Raw genomic sequence first — 19,462 nt, forward strand, 5'->3', positions numbered from 1 at the left:
AAGATATTTTTCATTTTACCTATCAACAATGCTAATAGTCATTTATAAATGGTACTTTTTGAATTTGATGTGATTATATTGGAAGCATTATCCTCCAAATTGGTTAATTTTTCACTTGGCAAGAATTACTTAGAATTGCCACTTTAAATAAAAAATTATATTTTTGGCACACAAGTAACATGTTGTATAGAACATGAAAACAGAGGAAATTATGCTCCAGTCATATTACATGACTTCCATGGAGCTTAGCTCCAAAATAGAAATTATTTAAAGAGACAGGATGTTGCTCTTTCCCTGAATATTGCCAAGTAAATGTGTTTAGAACAATCTTCCCTTCACAGACCATCTCATCTCTGGGATGTGTCTGCATAGGGAAACAACCCTACTGAATCTTTATGGGGCCATTTCCTACCATTGGTTTGACAAGAACCCGAAGCTCTGCTTTTTAATCTTCTTTAATCAGCTGTTACATTGATTCCCCTAGTTTTCTAGTAAATCATTACAATGATTAAAACTATTTTACAGTAGGTAGGTTGTGAAACCATTATCTCATCCAACTGTTAAGAGAAATGAACTAACCAGAATGTCATTTCTCAAAGTAAATTCCATAGAACAGTTAGACTGAAGGCTGTGGGGAGAAAATGTTCAGTGGCTTAATAGGAAATATATATTTTTTTGGAGATTGACATAGCATGTGTGAGAAGTCCTAAACACTTAAAAAATTGCAAGGTGTTTATTTCAATTTTCGTTATATTTGAGTAAAAATGATTTGTTCCTTAGACTATCTGGGAAGAACAACAGGTAGCACTCCTCTGTGAAAAATGCTCAGGTGAACATTTAGGTAGATCAGACATCAGCAGTTTGATTATTTTGAACATCATAATGATTGGATCGGTCAACTGAATTGTAAGCTTGAAGGTCAAATATACAGCAACTGGTCCAAGTATTATTCAAGATACAGGGAAAAGCTTGTATGCAGCTCTTTATCTCCCTTGACTGAGTCACACCAAAGGAGATTTTCCTTTAGATGCTGACATAAAGAGAAAAGAACCAGTCTGGCATCAGGATGCATGTGATATGATACACCATTTCCTGTGATACACAGACACACATGTACTATTTAATTTGGCAGTACTTGATCTGTGGCAACCACAGAAAAAAACTTGCTACAGGGCCCAATGAGATGGCCTAATTATTAGACAGGAGGCCTTTTTATTTTATTACTAGAGGCCCGGTGCACGAAATTTGTGCATGGGGTGGGGGGTGTGTGTCCCTTAGCCCAGCCTGCACCCTCTCCAATCTGGGACCCCTCGAGGGATGTCTGACCTAAACGGGCATTCGGACATCCCTCTCACAATCCAGGACTGCTGGCTCCCAAATGCTCGCCTGCCTGCCTGCCTGATTGCCCCTAACTGCTTCTACCTGCCAGCCTGATCACCCCCTAACCACTCCCCTGTCAGCTTGATCAACACCTAACTGCTCCCCTGCCGGCCCGATTGCCCCTAACTGCCTTCCTCTGCTGGCCTGGTCACCCCTAACTGCCCTCCCTTGCCAGCCAGGTTGCCCCTAACTGCCCTCCCCTGATGGCCTGGTTCCCCCCAACTGCCCTCTTTTACAGGCCTGGGTTCCCCCCAACTGCCCTCCCCTGCAGGCCTGATTGCCCCCAACTGCCCTCCCTTGCCAGCCTAGTCGCCCCTAACTGCCCTCCCCTTGCCAGCCTGGTCACCCCTAACTGCCCTCCCCTGCAGGCCTGGTTCCCCTCAACTGCCCTCCCCTGCAGGCCTGGTCCCTCCCAACTGCCTTCCCCTGCAGGCCTTGTGCCCCGCAAGTGCCCTCCCTGCAGGCTTGGTTCCTCCCAACTACCCTCCCCTCCTGGCCTGATTGCCCACAACTGCCCTCCCTTGCCAGCCTAGTTGCCCCTAACTGTCCTCCCCTGAAGGCTTGGTCACTCCCAACTGCCCTCCCCTGAAGGTCTGGTCACCCCTAACTGCCCTCCCCTGCTGACCTGGTTCCCCCCAACTGACCTCCCCTGCAGGCCTGGTCCCTCCCAACTGCCCTTCCCTGCAGGCCTTTCCCCCCCAACTGCCCTCCCCTGCAGGCTTGGTCCCTCCCAACTACCCTCCTCTGCTGGCCTGATTGCCCACAACTGCCCTCCCTTGCCAGCCTAGTCACCCCTAACTGTCCTCCCCTGAAGGCTTGGTACCCCCAACTGCCCTCCCCTGCAGGCCTGGTCCCTCCCAATTGCCCTCCCCTGCAGGCTTTGTCTTCCCCAACTGCCCTCCCCTGCCGGCCATCTTGTGGCAGCCATCTTGTGTCCACATGGGGGCAGCCATCTTTGACCACATGGAGGTGGCCATCTTGTGTGTTGGAGTGATGGTCAATTTGCATATTACTCTTTTATTAGATAGGATTATTTATTTTAAATTGATTTCAGAGAAGTAGGAAGAGGAGAGAGAGATAGAAACATCAATGATGAGAGAGAATCATTGATCAGCTGCCTCCTGCATGCACCACACTGGAGATTGAGCCTACAACCTGGACAGGGAATCAAACCATGACCACCTGGTTCATGGGTCGACCCTCAACCACTGAGCCATGCCTGCTGGGCTGGCAGGAGGCCTTTTTAAAAGGTTAATAATAAGAAGGAAACTTCTTGGGCAGATTATCAGTTGGGAAGGCTTTGCTTCATAGCTAATGAAAACAATTTTGGGAAAAATTAATACATTGCTAAAGTTGGTAAGACTTATTGCATCAGAGAGTGACTTTACAACTTAAGAATGGGGAATAGAAGATGGCATATTACCGTATAATCCACTGGCAAACGGCACTTGATTTAGAAGGCTTTGGATAGTTGGTAGCCTCGAAGGACCCGGAAGATCCGGTCAACAAAAATCTTCCATCACAAGTTGTGGCTGTCAAAAATGACAATTAATGTTAGACAAAAACAATCTTGGGAGGATTTCCCAAATGAAATATGATTTAAATAGGTTAATGAACACTTTATAGAGAGCTCATGACTGAATCTGTGCGAGACTATTTTATAAAACTGAATGATGCAACGGGAGATCAGATCTCATGCTTAAAATCCACTGGCCATTTTCAAATGACTCCTAGAATGTGTCCTTGTTCTCCTGGTATATTGTTAATTCCTCATATGCCAGAAGCATTGGCGGGGGGGGGGGCATAGAAATGGAATAAATTTAACAAAATTAAATTGCTATCTCTGGAATCTGAGTGCTGAATTAGCTAATTCTAAAGTAAGGATGGAAAAGCCCATTGTAATATCACACAGTAACTGTGCTAAGTTATAAAATGCAAGCAATTATATGATATAAGATAATTTACATGGGCAAAAGAATTAAATAATTGACCAGCAGTTAAAAATGTTGGTAAAAAAATCAAATGTTTTTGATTAACTTTCAGCAATTTGGGGTATCATTTTTATAAAGCATAAAAATACTTTGGTAAATAAATGTTTAGACTAAAAGTATTTCTAATAACAATGACCCAGGGATTGATTGCATTGGATTATGACTTGATAGCCTGATTCCAAGCTGAAGACAACAAAAAATAACAACAAACTGAGAACAGAAAAGATAACCATCCAAGTGTAAGGATTCAACTCTGCACGGGCCGTTACAGACCTCAGGAAAGGAAATAGAGAAAATTGTGGCTTGTCAAGAGAATGAAATCTCCTTTTTTATAAACATAGAGATAATTTATATGTTTTACAGATAAACAGTAAAATATGTGACTTTTTAATGCAGTGCTTAATAATTTTCAATACACAAAAGAAAATCTCCTTCACCTTCAACTCTGTCCACCACAAATCATGCCAAATAAGTGGGACAATTAATCACTTATCTTCAATGACCGTAAAAGTAAGAGTACTGTCTGCTTGTATTTTATGTGATATATATAGAGCTTTTTAATCGCAGTTTGTCAAGAAATCTATGTATTCCAAGATAATAAGCAATGTGAGACAATCCACTCTATTGTAAATACTTGGTATTTAATGAGGTGGGGCGATCAATCCTACCAGCCCTAAAATATAACTGCTGGAATGTATAAAGCATTTTCTGTATGCCAGTTATAAAGTCACCAAAGGCCCAGTGCACGAAATTCGTGCACTGGGGGAGGGGTCCCTCAGTCTGGCTTGCACCCTCTCGCAGTCCGGGACCCCTTGGGGGATGTCCGCCTGTGGGCCTCAGCCAGCAGTCAGACATACCTCTCGCAGTCTGGGGCTCTCACAGTCTGGGACCCCTCACTCCTTACAGCCCACCTGAAGTGGAGGTGGGAGAGGCTCCCGCTACTGCTGCTGCGCTCACCAGCCATAAGCCCGGCTTCTAGCTGAGTGGCCCTCCCCCTATGGGAGCACACGGACCTTCAGGGGGCAGCTCCTGCATTGAGTGTCTGCCCCCTGGTGATCAGTACATGTCATAGTTACAGGTTGTTCCACCGTTCAGTCAATTTGCATATTAGGCTTTTATTATATAGGATTATATATGTATTAATGTTATCTTCACAACAATCTTATGAGGTTCAAGGTAGGAAAGCTGAGGCACAAAGAGTTAAGAAACTAGCATACATTCTCCCAGCTTATAAGGGACAATTCACAGGAGCCAGTCTTATTCCAGAGCACATAGTGCTATATGGCTTGATACCCTAAAATACAGAGCTATCATGACAACAGCTACTTTTTGAGCTGAAAAGCAGGGAGTGGATAGTGAATTGTAAATGAAAGAAACAGGGGATTAAAAAAGAATTCCATCTCTTTGGGACAGCATGGATAGACCTGGCGATTATTATGCTAAGTGAAATAAGCCAGTCAGAGAAAGACAAATACCATAAGATCTCACTTATATGTGGATTGTAATGAACAAAATAAACTGATGAACAAAATAGAAACAGAGGCATGTTTAAATGGAACAGATTGACAATTGTCATGGGGGAGGGGTGTGGAGAGGACTGGAAGAGATTAGCCAAAGAACATATATGCATATATGCAGAGCCCAGGGACACAGACAACAATATGGTAAAGGTGGGGGGTGGGACGGGGGCTGGGTGGTGGGGCCAGAGGGGGGGGACAATGGAGGGTATCTGTAATAATGTCAACAATAAAAAGGAAATCCCATCTCTTTCAGTGTTCTTAAAACTAAAATATTGATCACATTTGCAATAGCAATCCACAACAAATAGGAGGAAGCAAAAAAAAAAAAAAAAAGAATATAAAAGGGAACAGAACAAGACCAATTTAAGAACTTATAAAACCTATTTGTGAAGCTGGTATATATTAGTACTTCTTTGTATTATTCACTACAAATATTTTGAGGAAGAAATCAACAGCTTTGTGCCTCACAACAGGATTCATAATTTTCCAAAAGGCTGAGTTATGTCCCTGGTGGCAGAGATGGTTATATGTCGGCTCACCCCTTTTCCAATCCCTTCCTAGGCACATGACTGACCTGCACCTCCCACAGTGGGTTCACATGATTGAGTCTGATCAATAAACTACTGTGGAAATGGTTCTATTTCCAGATGGGATTTCTAAAGATCTTTGTAGCATTCTTCCTTGTCCGTCAGCAGGTTGCAGAGGATGGAGGGGAGGCCTTGGGACAGAGGGGACAGTGGAGGAGTTGAATGCCTAGGAGCACAGACCTCTGCCATCTTCCTGGGACTGTGATGTAAATTACAAATAACCCATTGTTGTCTGAAATCACTAAGATCGTGCATCACAGTATTTAGTATGTCCTGAAGAATATGATCAATTTGACTGTCCAGTGGTCTATGCAAGTGCTGAGTGTTAGTGGGGAGGGATACTCTACACTGAAGGGCCTTTGGTGAATTCTTGCATGCAAGTAAAAGTGGAGGAGAATATTTTTTATGATATTTAAAATAAAATTACAATATGATTAAACTACTCATAATAGCAAAGCTCACAATGTCAAAATATTATTTCAAGATAGAGGTTTGTGCTAGGGACTTTCTTATGTATTCTCTCCGTTAATTTCAGCATGTTTCTGGAGAACCTAATTTTACATAAGGCAATGACGCAAGATAACCTTTTGGGAAAACAGGTAAAACACAGCTGTAGCTGAGTAGGATTACTGGGGGTTCAGGGTAATAACTTTTTAGACTACAAAGTGCTTTCCAGGGCAGTATCAGAAAAAACTCTGAGTGGGAGATAAATGAGTCTGTCAAGTAATATCAGCAGTTCTTTCGAGCTACCAAAACGTCTGTGGTGGGATGGGATTGACAAGGGTATATATTCTTAGGACCTGCTGAGAGCTCCCTCTGCAGGCTCAATGTTTACATGTTTGTGTAGGGCATTGAATTCTCCAGGATGTTCAAGTCCAACTTTGGTGGATAGCTTCTATGACCATCACTCTGGTCTGTGGTGCACACACAGAGCAGGATGCAAACAATTTGTGGAGACACTTGCCAACTTCCAAATAGACCTGAACATTGGGCTGGAGGCTGTGAGTCAGCTAAAAAGTAAACTTTCCTGCTGATGCGATTCTCATCGGAAGGAAAAAACAATTTAAAGAAATCTTGGTTCAGCTATAGTCAGCTCTAAGTTGTGCAAACCTAAATAACTAAATACTAAAAGAGGAAGCTGTGTGGGGAAGTCAATATTAATGTGACTCGCTTAATAACATAAACTAGAATTAGAGCTCACAACTGGGGGAAAAAAGAGAAATAGAGGGAGAGTATAGGTCAATTTCATAGAGAAAGAATTCCCTTAAATTAATTTTGCTGTGAATGTAGATTGATGGACAAGGGCTTTCAGGCAGAAATGCTACCTGATTTGATGCTGAGGTGAAGTCACTGCTTTTGGGCTCACCACTTAAAAACTAAATGATAAATAAAATAACGTATATGCCTGAATTCTAGCTGGATTAATATAGATTAATTGATTGATTTGTCCAATTCTTCATCTACAAATTCTTTATATTTATTTTCCAAAACAGATACAATACTACTAATAATACAATGCTAAAATACAAATAATGAAGAGAATCAAGAAAAATAGAAAATGGGAATTGAGGGGATTAAGAAAGTTAGTGATACAAATGGCAAGTTGATACTAAAGTTCAATTAACACAAAATTTCCAAGAGACTGAAAAGTAATAATGCATTTGGTCCTTAACACAAATTTAGGGAATTAATTCAGTTCTAATAGTGAGTGAAGCTCATGCCATGAATTTATAGTGGCTCAGAAAAGTAATTCATGGCTTTATAACTTATTTTAGGACAAGTTTCATACTTACCTATGGTGATTTTTTGATATGCATTGATATTAATTTATCATGAAAATTATTAACTCCACAACAGTAAAGATCAAATTATAGGTGTGGTTCATTTCATGATTATATACACCCACCCTCCCTCCCCCAATGTAAAATTATTGATCATCATTATACAGACTTAAAGCCATGTCTCACTTTGGCATACATTATTATTTTTGTAATGTAAATCAACATCACCTGTATTACCTCATGATGGCACACTTGTATTATATTCTCCCTGAAAAGGTTTTGAAAACTGCCTGGAAACCATAGCAAAAGAAAAATAGGTTTCTTTCTTCTGCTTCGAGTAACTTAGTTATATAAAATAGATTAAAAATATTCTGTAGCCTGCACTTTCTTCCAATATGCTATGAGTGCACTTCAAAGTATGTACTTAAACTTTGAAGGTTTGAATTTTATCCAAGAACATTTGAATTAGGATTTCTTAGTAAAAGAAGCCTCTTTGGTCAAGTTGCTTCTTTTTTTTTCTTTTTGAGTTGGTGATGGGAAACAGACCAACTTCCTGTCTTTTAAAGAATGTTTCAAGTGGATAGGTAATTTTTAAAACTTTGGTTGTTATTGGAGTGTTCATCTTCAATTAATAGCATCCAAGAAGAGCAAAGTAAAACAAATACTACAAAAGCAAAGTGTAGCAAATAGCAACTACAGCCTTTACACACTTCAGGAGCTAATTGTTCTCAGGATCAATGTTGACATTGATTATGAATCACACCAAAAATTATGCAATTCATGCTTTCTGTTTAATTTTTCAAGAACAAATTAGAAGTTAGAATTATTTGAATAGGTCTTCACATTGCTTATTAATCTATATTTATACCTACATGGTGATCTTTCATGTATTGTATATGATACTCAACTATACAACTATACAATGAAGAAATAAGTCAAAGAGTAAATGTGTTTAAATAACTTAGGGGAATGCTTGGCATATAGTACATGCTATTTAAGTACTAATTAATAATGATAGAAACTGTTATTATTAACAGATGCCAACATTTACAAATAAAACACAGATGTTTTATTCATGAGACTTTAAGATCTTATTCACAACTGATTTCCATTATTCACAGATCTACAACTTAAGTACATTTTTTTTGGTCTATTTGTTGTTTCTATGCCAAAAGGCAAATAAAAGCAACAATCAAAATGAAAGAATGGCAAGTACTGAGTTAGGGACCATTAAAAGGAAAACAAAGACTGATATTATGATGGTGGAAAAAAATGAAAAGCACTCAAATACATAACAATCACTTTGGAATAGTTTAATATAGGATGGAAAAGAATGCCATTCTTTTGCCCCACTTATGACAGGCATTGCTAACCACAGCATCCTTTCCATCATCATCAAATTAAATTCTGTTTTATTAATATTAATATTGTATAAAATAAAGTTTAGGAAAATAGAATAATTAAGTTTTAGATTTTGTGTTAAATTATAATCATGGCTATAGGGAAATCTTATTCTCCAATATTTTCTGGTATCTGCGGTGTGTGTGTGTGTGTGTGTGTGTGTGTGTGTGTGCACGCGCACGCATGCACACAGTGAGGATCTATGTACTAGTATATAAACATGGTCTACATACATATGCATGAGATATATATATATATATATATATATATATATATATATATATATGGTCTGGGTCTATGTATTGTGGATGGGAAAAGGGGTTCTATGCAAGTAACCTCACAGAATGATCTGATTATAAATTCATAACTGGGCAGGTCACAGCTGGTAGTCACTCCTAGTATATAACTTCTTTAGTAAAAGGCTTGTCTTTGTCTTAAGTAAGTCCTGCCCATACTTTCTGGGTATCTAAGTTAATATACACTGAGTGGCCAAATTATTATCTCTGAATGCATAATAATCTGGCCACTCAGTGTGTGTGTGTGTGTGTGTGTATTAGAGGCCCGGTGCATGAATTCGTGCATGGATGGGGTCCAGCCAGCCTGGCCAGGAGGAGGGGACATGAGTGGTTGGCTGGCCTGCCTGCTGGTTGAACTCCTGGTCGAGGGGACAATTTGCATATTAGCCTTTTATTATATAGGATATACACTGAGTGGCCAGATTATTATGCGTTCAGAGATCATAATAATCTGGCCACTCAGTGTATATACCTTTGAAATTGCCCCTCTTTCAGACCACTCTTCCTAATATGTGTCTCCCCTTCAAACCTCTTCTTCTCAAGTACAAGAGCACATGACTGTAACTATCCTGTAATCAATGCCTGGCTTGCTTTCTCCAACTTTCGTGTCATCTTCCTTATGTTTCCTCCTTCATTTCAAATGCATGAAACACACTGAAAAACTAAACTGCTCATCCCCAGAGCATTTGAGATCTTGATCCCTTGCACATGTTGTCAATTTGGCTCAAATAAACTCTTCTAGAAATTCTCCACAGGTTTGGGTGTTTCTAAGGTCAACAGTATGTGTACATGGTCTCCATCAAGTAAGGGGGGAAGAGAATAGGCAGGGAACATTACTCACCACAAGTTTTATTGTCTTCATCAGAACCATCTGGGCAGTTTAATTCTCCATCACAAAATAAATCAATTGCGATACATTTTAGAGCATCAGCACAAGGCCTTGAACCAGGCGGACACTTCACTGAGACATTGCCTTAAGGAAAAAAGATTGAGTTTGTAAATTTACTGCATATGTATTAGACTTAATTCCTTACCATATGTACAATGTTTGGATATTTATTATGCATTTTTGTCTTTTAGATTCTTACTTATAAGCACATATTTCAATTTCCCCTGGAAATATTAATTTCATTTAACATATCAGTTATTTGTAAAAATTTAGAATTTTATATTAAACAAATTCTTCATAGATGTTAAATATGAATGTTTATTTTATTTTAACCTTGATAAATCAACACTACAGTTTTGACATTTGGCCCCTAATGTTTACACCTGCTAGGATTGTTATATACGTTATATGGGACAATTTGTTGGAATGTTTTCCACAGCAGCTGCATTACTGGTAATCATTTCATTTACTCATATACATATATTCAAAAATATTGTGGCTGAAATCAAGGTTTGCATTCTGTAGAGCAAAATTTGTCAGCGAGAGCCATTTTATAGTAAAATAAAATACTTAAAATTCCCAGCACAGAGCTATACTGGGCAGTGGAAAAAAATCCAATGACTATTTCCTTCAATATTTGTTTGCTTCTTGGGTCAGGGGTTCTTACAGGAAAGACATGTCCCTGAAGAGTTCTATGCCATCTCTTGCCTGGATCTGATCAATGTGCACTTCTCAGCCTGTCCTGTCCTTCACCTCCACATAGAGATGCAGCAAGAAACACATTTTACTCTAGAAATTAACTTGGAAATTTTAGGTGTGATTCTGAAAATGACATGTTGTTTTATGCTCACTGGATAAAGACATATGTTTCTATTTTTCAGAGCAGTGTGATAATCTGATTATTTTTGACTATGATTAGAATAACAATGATGGTTTAAAGTTTTTGAAAATCTTTAAACTCAATAGCATTTTTGGGGGGTTATTGTTCTTAACCTTAAAACCAGCACTGCACTGCCATCTGCTGGGCTATAAAATCATATTTTACACTGAAATGTCTCCTAATGCTCTATGAAATTAATTGCAAAAATAAAAGTGCTTACGTCAATGAATCTACTAAGGTAATACCTAATTTAGAACATTTGTGGACAGAGTTGCTGAGTATATATAGAACCAAATTAGATTTTTATAATTAGCTCCAATTAAAAAGGGCATAAGCATTTGGGAAATTCATGGATCGCCTAACATCTAAAAACCGAACAGGATAAAGATCAGAACTGTTCACAAATATTCCCATATAAGACATTAAAAAAAGAATGATAAAAAGGATACTGAATAAATCCAAATGCATACTATAACCATTGATATCTATGAGATAATAATAAAAAGAGTCCTTAATCATTAAGTCCCTGACCCATGAAAGGTGGAGTGTCAATAGTATTCCATAAATGCTTGCTAAATAAATAAACAACAAAAATGTTTTATTTTAGACACCCAGGTCTCATTTTAATAGTAGAATTCTAGAATTTTAGCTATTCAGATTTGGGGGTATAGCTAAGAAGATGTATACTTTGTCCTAATACTTCCCATGGGAACTTCATATTTCTATCTATGGCCTATTAAACACTGTAGATCCAACCTTAAAAACACATGGGATCCTTTGATGTCATTAATGATTATTCACTCACTCCATAAGTATTTATTTTCTATTTATTTGTATAACATATTTTTAAGGGATGGAGGTAAAGGGAGGAGTAAGACAGAGACTCTAGTCTCATGGAGCTTGGAGTTTAGTGAGAGACTGGGTCATTACTAATCTATATATATAAAAGCCAATATGCAAAGTGTCCTCTAGGGAGTTTGACTCACCAGGAGTTCGATAGCTCGCTATGATGTGCGCTGACCACCAGAGGTTGGCATGGAATGAAGAAAGGCCCTGGCCAGCAGCCGGCAGCTGGGGAAGGGAGGCCCTGGCTGGTGGCTGGCAGCCACTAGGGACCCTACCCATGCACGAATTTCGTGCACTGGGCCTCTGGTTAGTTTTTAAAAAGAGATCTAAAAATGTGCTATGGGAACACCAAGGATTAGGCAATTTGTTTCCTTTTGAGATAGAGGTTATAAACATCTTTACATAAAGTAGGTTTTGAAGGATGCCTAGAAATGTCCCAGGAAGAGAGGCATATGGAATGTATACACTGTGTGACAGGAGCATAACAATATATGACAACAGGTGAATCTAACTTCTCTGGATGGTAGGGTGTTAGTGAAAGTCACGGAAGGCAGGGAGTGTGGTGCCAAATACTGGGGGACTGATTTTGTCTTTGTAAAATGTTAGAAATATTTTTTTCTATAGGCAATGGCATGGGAAGTTTTTAGATATCTATGTGATATGACCAGACTATGTCTCAATAACACAATTCTGGGACCAAGTGGAGAGTCAGAGTCATGTGGAAAGAGGAGACCAAGATAAACTGTTACAATAATCAAGGAGAAAGTTAGTGAGGGTTGGAACTCTTGCACTAGCAGAGCAGATGGGACATGGACTCAGTTGCTATTTTACAAATAAAATTGGTGAGCTTCAGTGGCTAGATGTGCTCCTGACCAAAGGGATGGGGAGAAGAGGGTGCTAAGAATGATACCTACACTTCTGGATTGGCCAGTTATATTACTAAGGGTCATTAGTTACAATCTATGTCTATCCTATCGAATAAAAGGGTAATATGTAAATTGACTGTCACTCCAACACACAAGATGGCTGCCCCCATGTGGACACAAGATGGCCGCAAGATGGCCAGCAGGGGAGGGCAGTTGGGAGGGACCAGGCCTGCAAGGGAGGGCAGTTGTGGGTGATCAGGCCAGCAGGGGAGGGCAGTTAGGAGGGACAAGGCCTGCAAGGGAGGGCAGTTGGGGGCAATGAAGCCTCAGGGGAGGGCAGTTAGTGGTGAACAGGCCGGCAGAGGAGGGAAGTTGGGGGCGACCGGGCCTGCAGGGAAGGGCAGTTGGGGGGGACCAGGCCTGCAGGGGAGGGCAGTTAGGGGCAATCGGACTGGCAGGGAAGCAGTTAGGCATCAATCAGGCTGGCAGGGGAATGGTTAGGGGGTGATTAGGCTGGGAGGCAGAAGCAGTTAGGGGCAATCAGGAAGGTAGGCAGGCGAGCATTTGGGAGCCAGCAGTCCTGGATTGTGAGAGGGATGTCCGACTGCCCGTTTAGGCCCGATCCCAGTAGGATCGGACTTAAACGGGCAGTTGGACATCCCTTGAGGGGTCCCAAATTGGAGAGGGTGCAGGCTGGGCTGAGGGACACTCCCCCCCTGCCCCGTGAATGAATTTCGTGCACTGGGCCTCTAGTATATATATAAAACCCTAATATGCAAATAGACCGAACAGTGGAACAACCGAACAACAGGTCGCTATGACATGTGTTGACCACCAGGGGGTGTATGCGGAACATGGCAGGCGTTGGCCACGGCAGGATGGTGGAGCAGGTGAGCAGGGGTGCCAGACTAAGTCGGGGTGCCGGTTGCTGTCATTGGGGCGAGCCTCTGGTGGTTAATGAAAATTCTTTGCTCCTGTGTGCTGCAGTCCCGCTGGCTGCTTGAACCCTCTGACAGTGCCGGCCCTGGCTCGCACCTGCTGCTGGAGCCGGCCCAAATCACTCCGTGCTGTCAGTGCATGGGAGCGGTGGCAGCATGAGTGGGACTGCCAGCAGACAGAGGACAGGGGCTGTGGTGGGAGGGGCCGGGCGGGGTGTGGAGGATGGGCCGAGACCTGCCTTTGTGCCCACTGCAGCCTCGTGGCCCATAGTTCCTTTCAAGGTGCACAAATTCATGCACTGGGCCCTAGTAGTGAATATAAGAGCAACAGCTGATGGGATTAGAAAATGACTCTAGTTTGAAGTATTTTGATTTGGAAGTGGAAATATTAGGAACTTTAGCTTATTTTGTATTATATTTCTATAGATTTTTTCATAAACACTTTTCAGCTGCCTTGGTCAATGAAGAAAGAGAATATGTATATATTTTTAATCCTCACCCCAGGATATTTTTCCATTGATTTTTAGACAAAGTGGGAGAGAAAGGGAAAGACAGAGAGAAACATCGATGTGAGAATTGGTTGCCTCCTGCATGAGCCTGACCAGGGCCCAGGCTGGGGAGGAGTCTGCAACTGAGGTATGTGCCCTTGACCAGAATCAAACCTGGACCCTTTGGTCTGCAGGCCGACACTCTATCCACTGATCCAAACCAACTAGGGTGAGAAGTTTTCATATTAAAACCAATATGGAAAATACAATTGTTATATAAGAGCAGTACGGTTTAGCTTTTTATTAGATTGCATTTTTACCTCATTTTACATACACATATATGGTGACAATTTCCAACAAAATCATTGATTAAAGCATTAACTGTTACACAAAGTAGCCAGATGCTAGTTTTTTAAAAAACGACCTTTCATTTTTAAAACTAGAGTTCTTTAAGTTGTGGACTACTCTATTTGCCATTTCAGTCCTTAATTTTTGCTCTGGTCTTTCTCCTTTTCTAAGTCTACATTATACTTCTCAATAGAGAATTTTCAGGAAAGGAGTTCAATAATTGTGTGATTTTTCCTTATTTTTATTGATTTCAGAGAGGAAGAGAGAGGGAGAGATAGAAACATCAGTGATGAGAGAGAATCATTGATCAGAACCTCCTGCACGCCCCCCACTGGGGATTGAGCCCGCAACCTGCGCATGTGCCCTGACTGGGAATTGAACTAGACCTCCTGGTTCATAGGTCGATGCTCAACCCCTGAGCCATGCTGGCTGGGCTAAATAATTATATTTTAAGAGAATATTAATTGGTTTTGATTATTAGAAGCTGATCAAACTGCCTGGAATTAGTTACTGTTATCTTGAGTGGAAAAAGAACTGCACATATTTTTATATCTATATGATATTTTATCTTCAGGGTGTTAATTTCCTGGCATATTGTGAAAACCCAATAGTGAACTAGTACTAATTGAAGTTCTGCAAATGGAAAGTTTTGATTATCCATTTACATTTGTATCATGAAAGATTCAGTATAAACTCAGTGTGATTACTTCAGCGTGCTCCAAAGTCATAAAAATTTCTAGTGCTATGGGGTGAGGAACCTCCTGTGCCTACGTGGGCAGCCCTGTGCTTGGCATACGGAGGATGAAAGACTGAAATCCATTTGTTCCTTTCAAACCAGTTATACAGAGTGTTAATGCAAGATAATAACTGGAAAATCACATTTTGGAAATCTTAGATTTTTATGTTCCCTGTTATTTATTTATTTTTAAAAATATATTTCTATTGATTTCAGAGAGGAAAGAAGACGGAGAGAAAGAGAATAATCAATGATGAAAGAGTCATTGATCAACTGCTTCTTGCATGCTCCCCAATGGGGATCAAGCCCACAGCCCCCAACCAGGAATCGAACCTTCATCTCCTTGTTTATAGGTCAATGATCAACCACTAAGCCATGTTGGCTGGGCTGTTTTCCCTGTTATTTAAATGGGAGTAATAATACCAAGCAGCCAAGCGATGCTGTTTGAGACAAATTGAGCCCAAGAGTCTAATAGCTTGCTTAGCAGTGGAAGTAGAATCTGAATCCTAGAATGCCTGCCTTCAGAGACCAACTGCATTTCACTACACGGTATTGGAAAAATAGCTATCACCTTACAGAAATTCTCATCCACTTTGATAGAACAAATTTAATCTTTTTAGCAAGACCCATAGTGGGTCAATCCAAATGAAATTACAGTGGAAAGGTACTTTAACAGTTCTGATATCACATGCACAGAAGGGTCTTCAGTGCTTAGCAATATATTAATATTGTTCTCTTAAATGTAGAGAAAGAAACACACTTAAAGTCATAATGCATTTGGTGTCGGAAAAAGTCCCTGGGTTATAGTCTTGGGGCAATTCAGCTGAGGAACATAATTCCACCTTAGCTTCTCTTGACCCAATTTCATTAAATCAGCCAATTATTTTTCTTCAGTCCCCAAACTCTTGCACGTAGTGAAATGGCAGTAAGATTGTGTTTTTGTATAAGGCTGAGAAAGCCCATGATAGTGAAACTTTGTTTTTCTGCAATAATTGCCTACATAGTAAGTAACAAAAGACTAGGACAAGCTATATGCTACAAACCCTGCAAGCATTTGAACAATGGCCCCAAACCACCCCTCTAGGTACTCGTTAGCAGCCCAGAAATCAATCAGTGAAATGTAACTTTAGTTCTTATCTCTCTCCTCTAGTGTTCCAAATGGGTTAGTAAAACTTTATGGTAATTGACAACAAAGGCAGTTGAACAATAGAACATAGTCTTCATGGACTTTGAACCCGCTATCATACAAAAATTTTCCTTGGCATAATTTATAATAGTATTAATGGCAGGTATATGATGCATGCATTTGTTGATTTTTCTCAAACATGAGAATAAACTTAACATCCTTGAAAAGCATATTCATAAGAAATTATGGCTTGGAAACTGCGGTTTTCAAGTTTAATTGCGTCGTTCCCCTCTATAAATCTATAGTATCTTGCCAGCTGAGAGGAATAAATGGGAAATATGATTTGGAACTCATAGATGCAGTAAAAGAGGGAATATGATATTTTGCCACCTACTTACTTTATAATTCTGTGAGGATTGATTAAGGTAATTCAATACAGTCTCCAATAACAGGAAGCTTCAGAAATGGAGTTTGGTTTTTTGTGTTTTTATTTTTTTTTGTCAAATAAATGATAAGATTAAAATGAGTATTACTAAGTATAATCATCTCATTTTAACCTTACTTCAGTTTTTGAAAGTTCTGTTAAAAAATGTATCCAACTGTATTTTTTTTTAAAACTCAGAATGGGAAAGGGAGTGGGGATGTAACATTGGTTGTGTCCCTCTTTATGCTAGTCATGAATGGAGACAGTACTGTGGTATCTGTTTTATCTCTCTTAATTCTCATGACCACGCTCTAAGACATGTATTTTAATTATCTTTTGGACAATTAATATAAAGTTTAAAAAGACTAGGTAGCTTGCCAAGTACTACAGATAGAGTAACTGGTGAATTTAGATAGTGGTGGGTTTACCATGCCTTTGTAATGACTGAGAGTTGTATGTTACTTTTTTCTTTTCATTTTGAATAACAACTGTTTAAAATGTGAAAGCTAAGACTAACTGTATGCTTAACCCGCTCCTGTGGTTTTCTTGTAGGAAAGGAGATTTCTGCTCTACTCCCCAGGAGAGAAAAGTATGGGAGGAGTATTACCCTATGTTCTCTATCTCACATTCATCATTTCTTTGGCCAGAGGAAATTGGACATATGGTTCAGCCCCTTCTTATATTTTTGATGGGTATATCTTCAGGAGAGTAAAGGTGAAAAAGTTAAGTCCGAGGATTTCTTGCTTTGACATTGATTTTTCTCCCCTCAGGCTTTCCACATATTTCTCTTAGGATATTTTATAAACCTAAGTGGTCCCCAATAACTTGGATTCTATGAATCATTCAGTGAATCAATACACAGACAGACAAATAGAAAACAAGACACTAATTTGAATATTTGTTGCTGACTTTCAACGTTTTGAAAATAAATTAATTTTAATTTATTCAATTTTTTTTTTCAGTTTACTTTTAGGCTAAACAAATTAATCTTTATCAATCCTAAGACCATGCTTTGAAAGTGTGTTGAAAGGTGATTGTAGATGCCATGGTCTTTCACTTTGGAGAAGGGACTATGGTCTGAAGAGCAGTTTTATTTTTCTATATGCTGTATGACTATATGAATAACAAGTAAATACAACAGCAGGCAGGTTTATCCTACCAGAAAAGACCTCTGTGGGTTTGGAGGTGTGATAGTGTGTTTCCTAAAGTATTCTAATGATTTATGTATTACTTTGGTTTTCAAACATCACATCAACCATTTCATACAAGAATTATTCAGTCTTACCCAGAAAGGTATTTACACAGAAATGTCCTCTTTATGTATGTATGTAACAGTAACACAAAAATGGCATTTTATTTTAGGAGCTGAAGATCTATGCAATCTTGCCTATATGGCGTTTACTGGATGAGACTGGGGACACACACAGGCCATTCAACATGACGGTTAGGTTAGGACCAGAGAAGTTGCTTTAGTGAACCAGCAGATAGACAAAAGAACAGTAGATAATTGCTAGAAATTCACATAAATTGTCACATCAAAGATACATACCAGGAGTTGGCACAAAGTAGGCACTTAATGAAAAATTGTTGAATGAGTGAATCAAGGCTACTTTGGTCCTGGTTTGGCAACCAGTACCTGTGGGTGTTACTAGGTGTGAAAATACAAATACATTAAAAAAAAATCTCATTTAAGATGAAGTCAGAAAGCCCTGCAGGAGGAGCTCTCGCACACACAATCACTCAATGTACCTTGCAGATTTTAGCAGGAGAAAGATTTTCTCCTTGTCTAGCAACAGGCTCAGCCAATAATAAACCACCATGAATCAGCCAATAGGAAGCCACTACAGTTCAAACTCCCCTATCTTCCAATGGCATCTTGTTTGTAACAGCTCCTCTCCCCTCTCCCCGCCCCCCCCCCTTTTTTTAGAAAGTAACATTCTCTTGGTTTTGTCATAGCTTGCATGTCCCAAATTGCAATTCCTCTGGCAATTCCCGTGTAAGCCAATTTTGTGTAAAAATAACTGGCTGTTTTACTTTTAAAGTTAACATAGGAGGGAGCAAGCATGTCTGAAACCTACATTTTTATCCCATTGGTGGCATTCTTAGCAATAGATAATAACCTCAGTTCTCATAGAGGACTGGAGTGAGGTCAGACAATCTAGGCATTAGCATAAAATATGTTGTTAACTTTTGGTGAAATCTAAAGCTAAAAGTGCACATTTTTAAGCTCTAGTTTTCTTATCTATAAAAGGGGTAATATTAACTACTATTTTATCAGAGAATTCTCAGAAGCCTAGAATGAAACATTAATGAAAACTTTTTTAAAACAAAAAAGATAATGTTATCAAAACTGACCTGTGGTTGCCAGAGGACTGTTGGTTGTTAGCTTGCCTGTAAATTAAAAGAAATGACATTAAAACAACTATTATATTTTAAACTGATTATTAGGAATTTGTAGTATATTCTTCCTGTTTAACATTCAACTTGACAGATTTTAAGTTACTTTGAATTATGAGTACCTATTAACTTGAGCATATATCATTTGTTCCTGGATCTAAGAATAAACCTTTTCATTGATCTTTAGAATTGTAGAGTGGAGGATATTAGATTTTTCAAGTTATCTTTTATCTATTTTTAATGTTTTTTTTTATTGATTTCAGAGAGGAAGGGAGAAGAAGGAGAGAGAGATAGGAATATAAATGATGAGAGAATCACTGATCAACTGCCTCCTGCACATCCCACACCGGGGATCAAGCCCACAACCTGGGCATGTGCCCCTAACTCAGAATTGAACCTCAACCTCCTGGTTCATAGATCCATGCTCAACCACCAAGCCATGCTGGTAAGGCCACCTTTGAGGTTTTAAGTATAAAAGATGATGTTTTAAAATTATTAATAATAGTTAAATATGGGATTCATTAATTTTGTACTGGCTGTAGACCTTAATGTCCTAGGTTAATCTGCT

At 39.4% G+C, this 19,462-nt stretch overlaps 1 protein-coding gene across 3 annotated transcripts in view; it reads right to left on the minus strand.

Annotated features, from left to right (window-relative positions):
* TMPRSS15 (transmembrane serine protease 15) overlaps positions 1-19,462 on the minus strand; it is a gene marked incomplete at both ends in the record, with an annotated part of 107,518 nt that overhangs the window by 73,121 nt on the left and 14,935 nt on the right. For 2 of the 3 annotated variants that reach the window (XM_080655983.1, XM_080655981.1), the window contains 3 exons: positions 2,804-2,912; positions 9,798-9,929; positions 18,853-18,888. In XM_080655983.1, the coding sequence (XP_080512109.1) occupies positions 2,804-2,912; positions 9,798-9,929; positions 18,853-18,888 (277 nt within the window). The remainder of the gene's footprint in view (positions 1-2,803; positions 2,913-9,797; positions 9,930-18,852; positions 18,889-19,462) is intronic. The other variant, XM_080655982.1, reaches the window with a different exon arrangement.

The sequence above is a fragment of the Plecotus auritus genome, assembly GCF_963455305.1.
Source record: "Plecotus auritus genome assembly, chromosome: 2".
NCBI lineage: Eukaryota > Metazoa > Chordata > Mammalia > Chiroptera > Vespertilionidae > Plecotus > Plecotus auritus.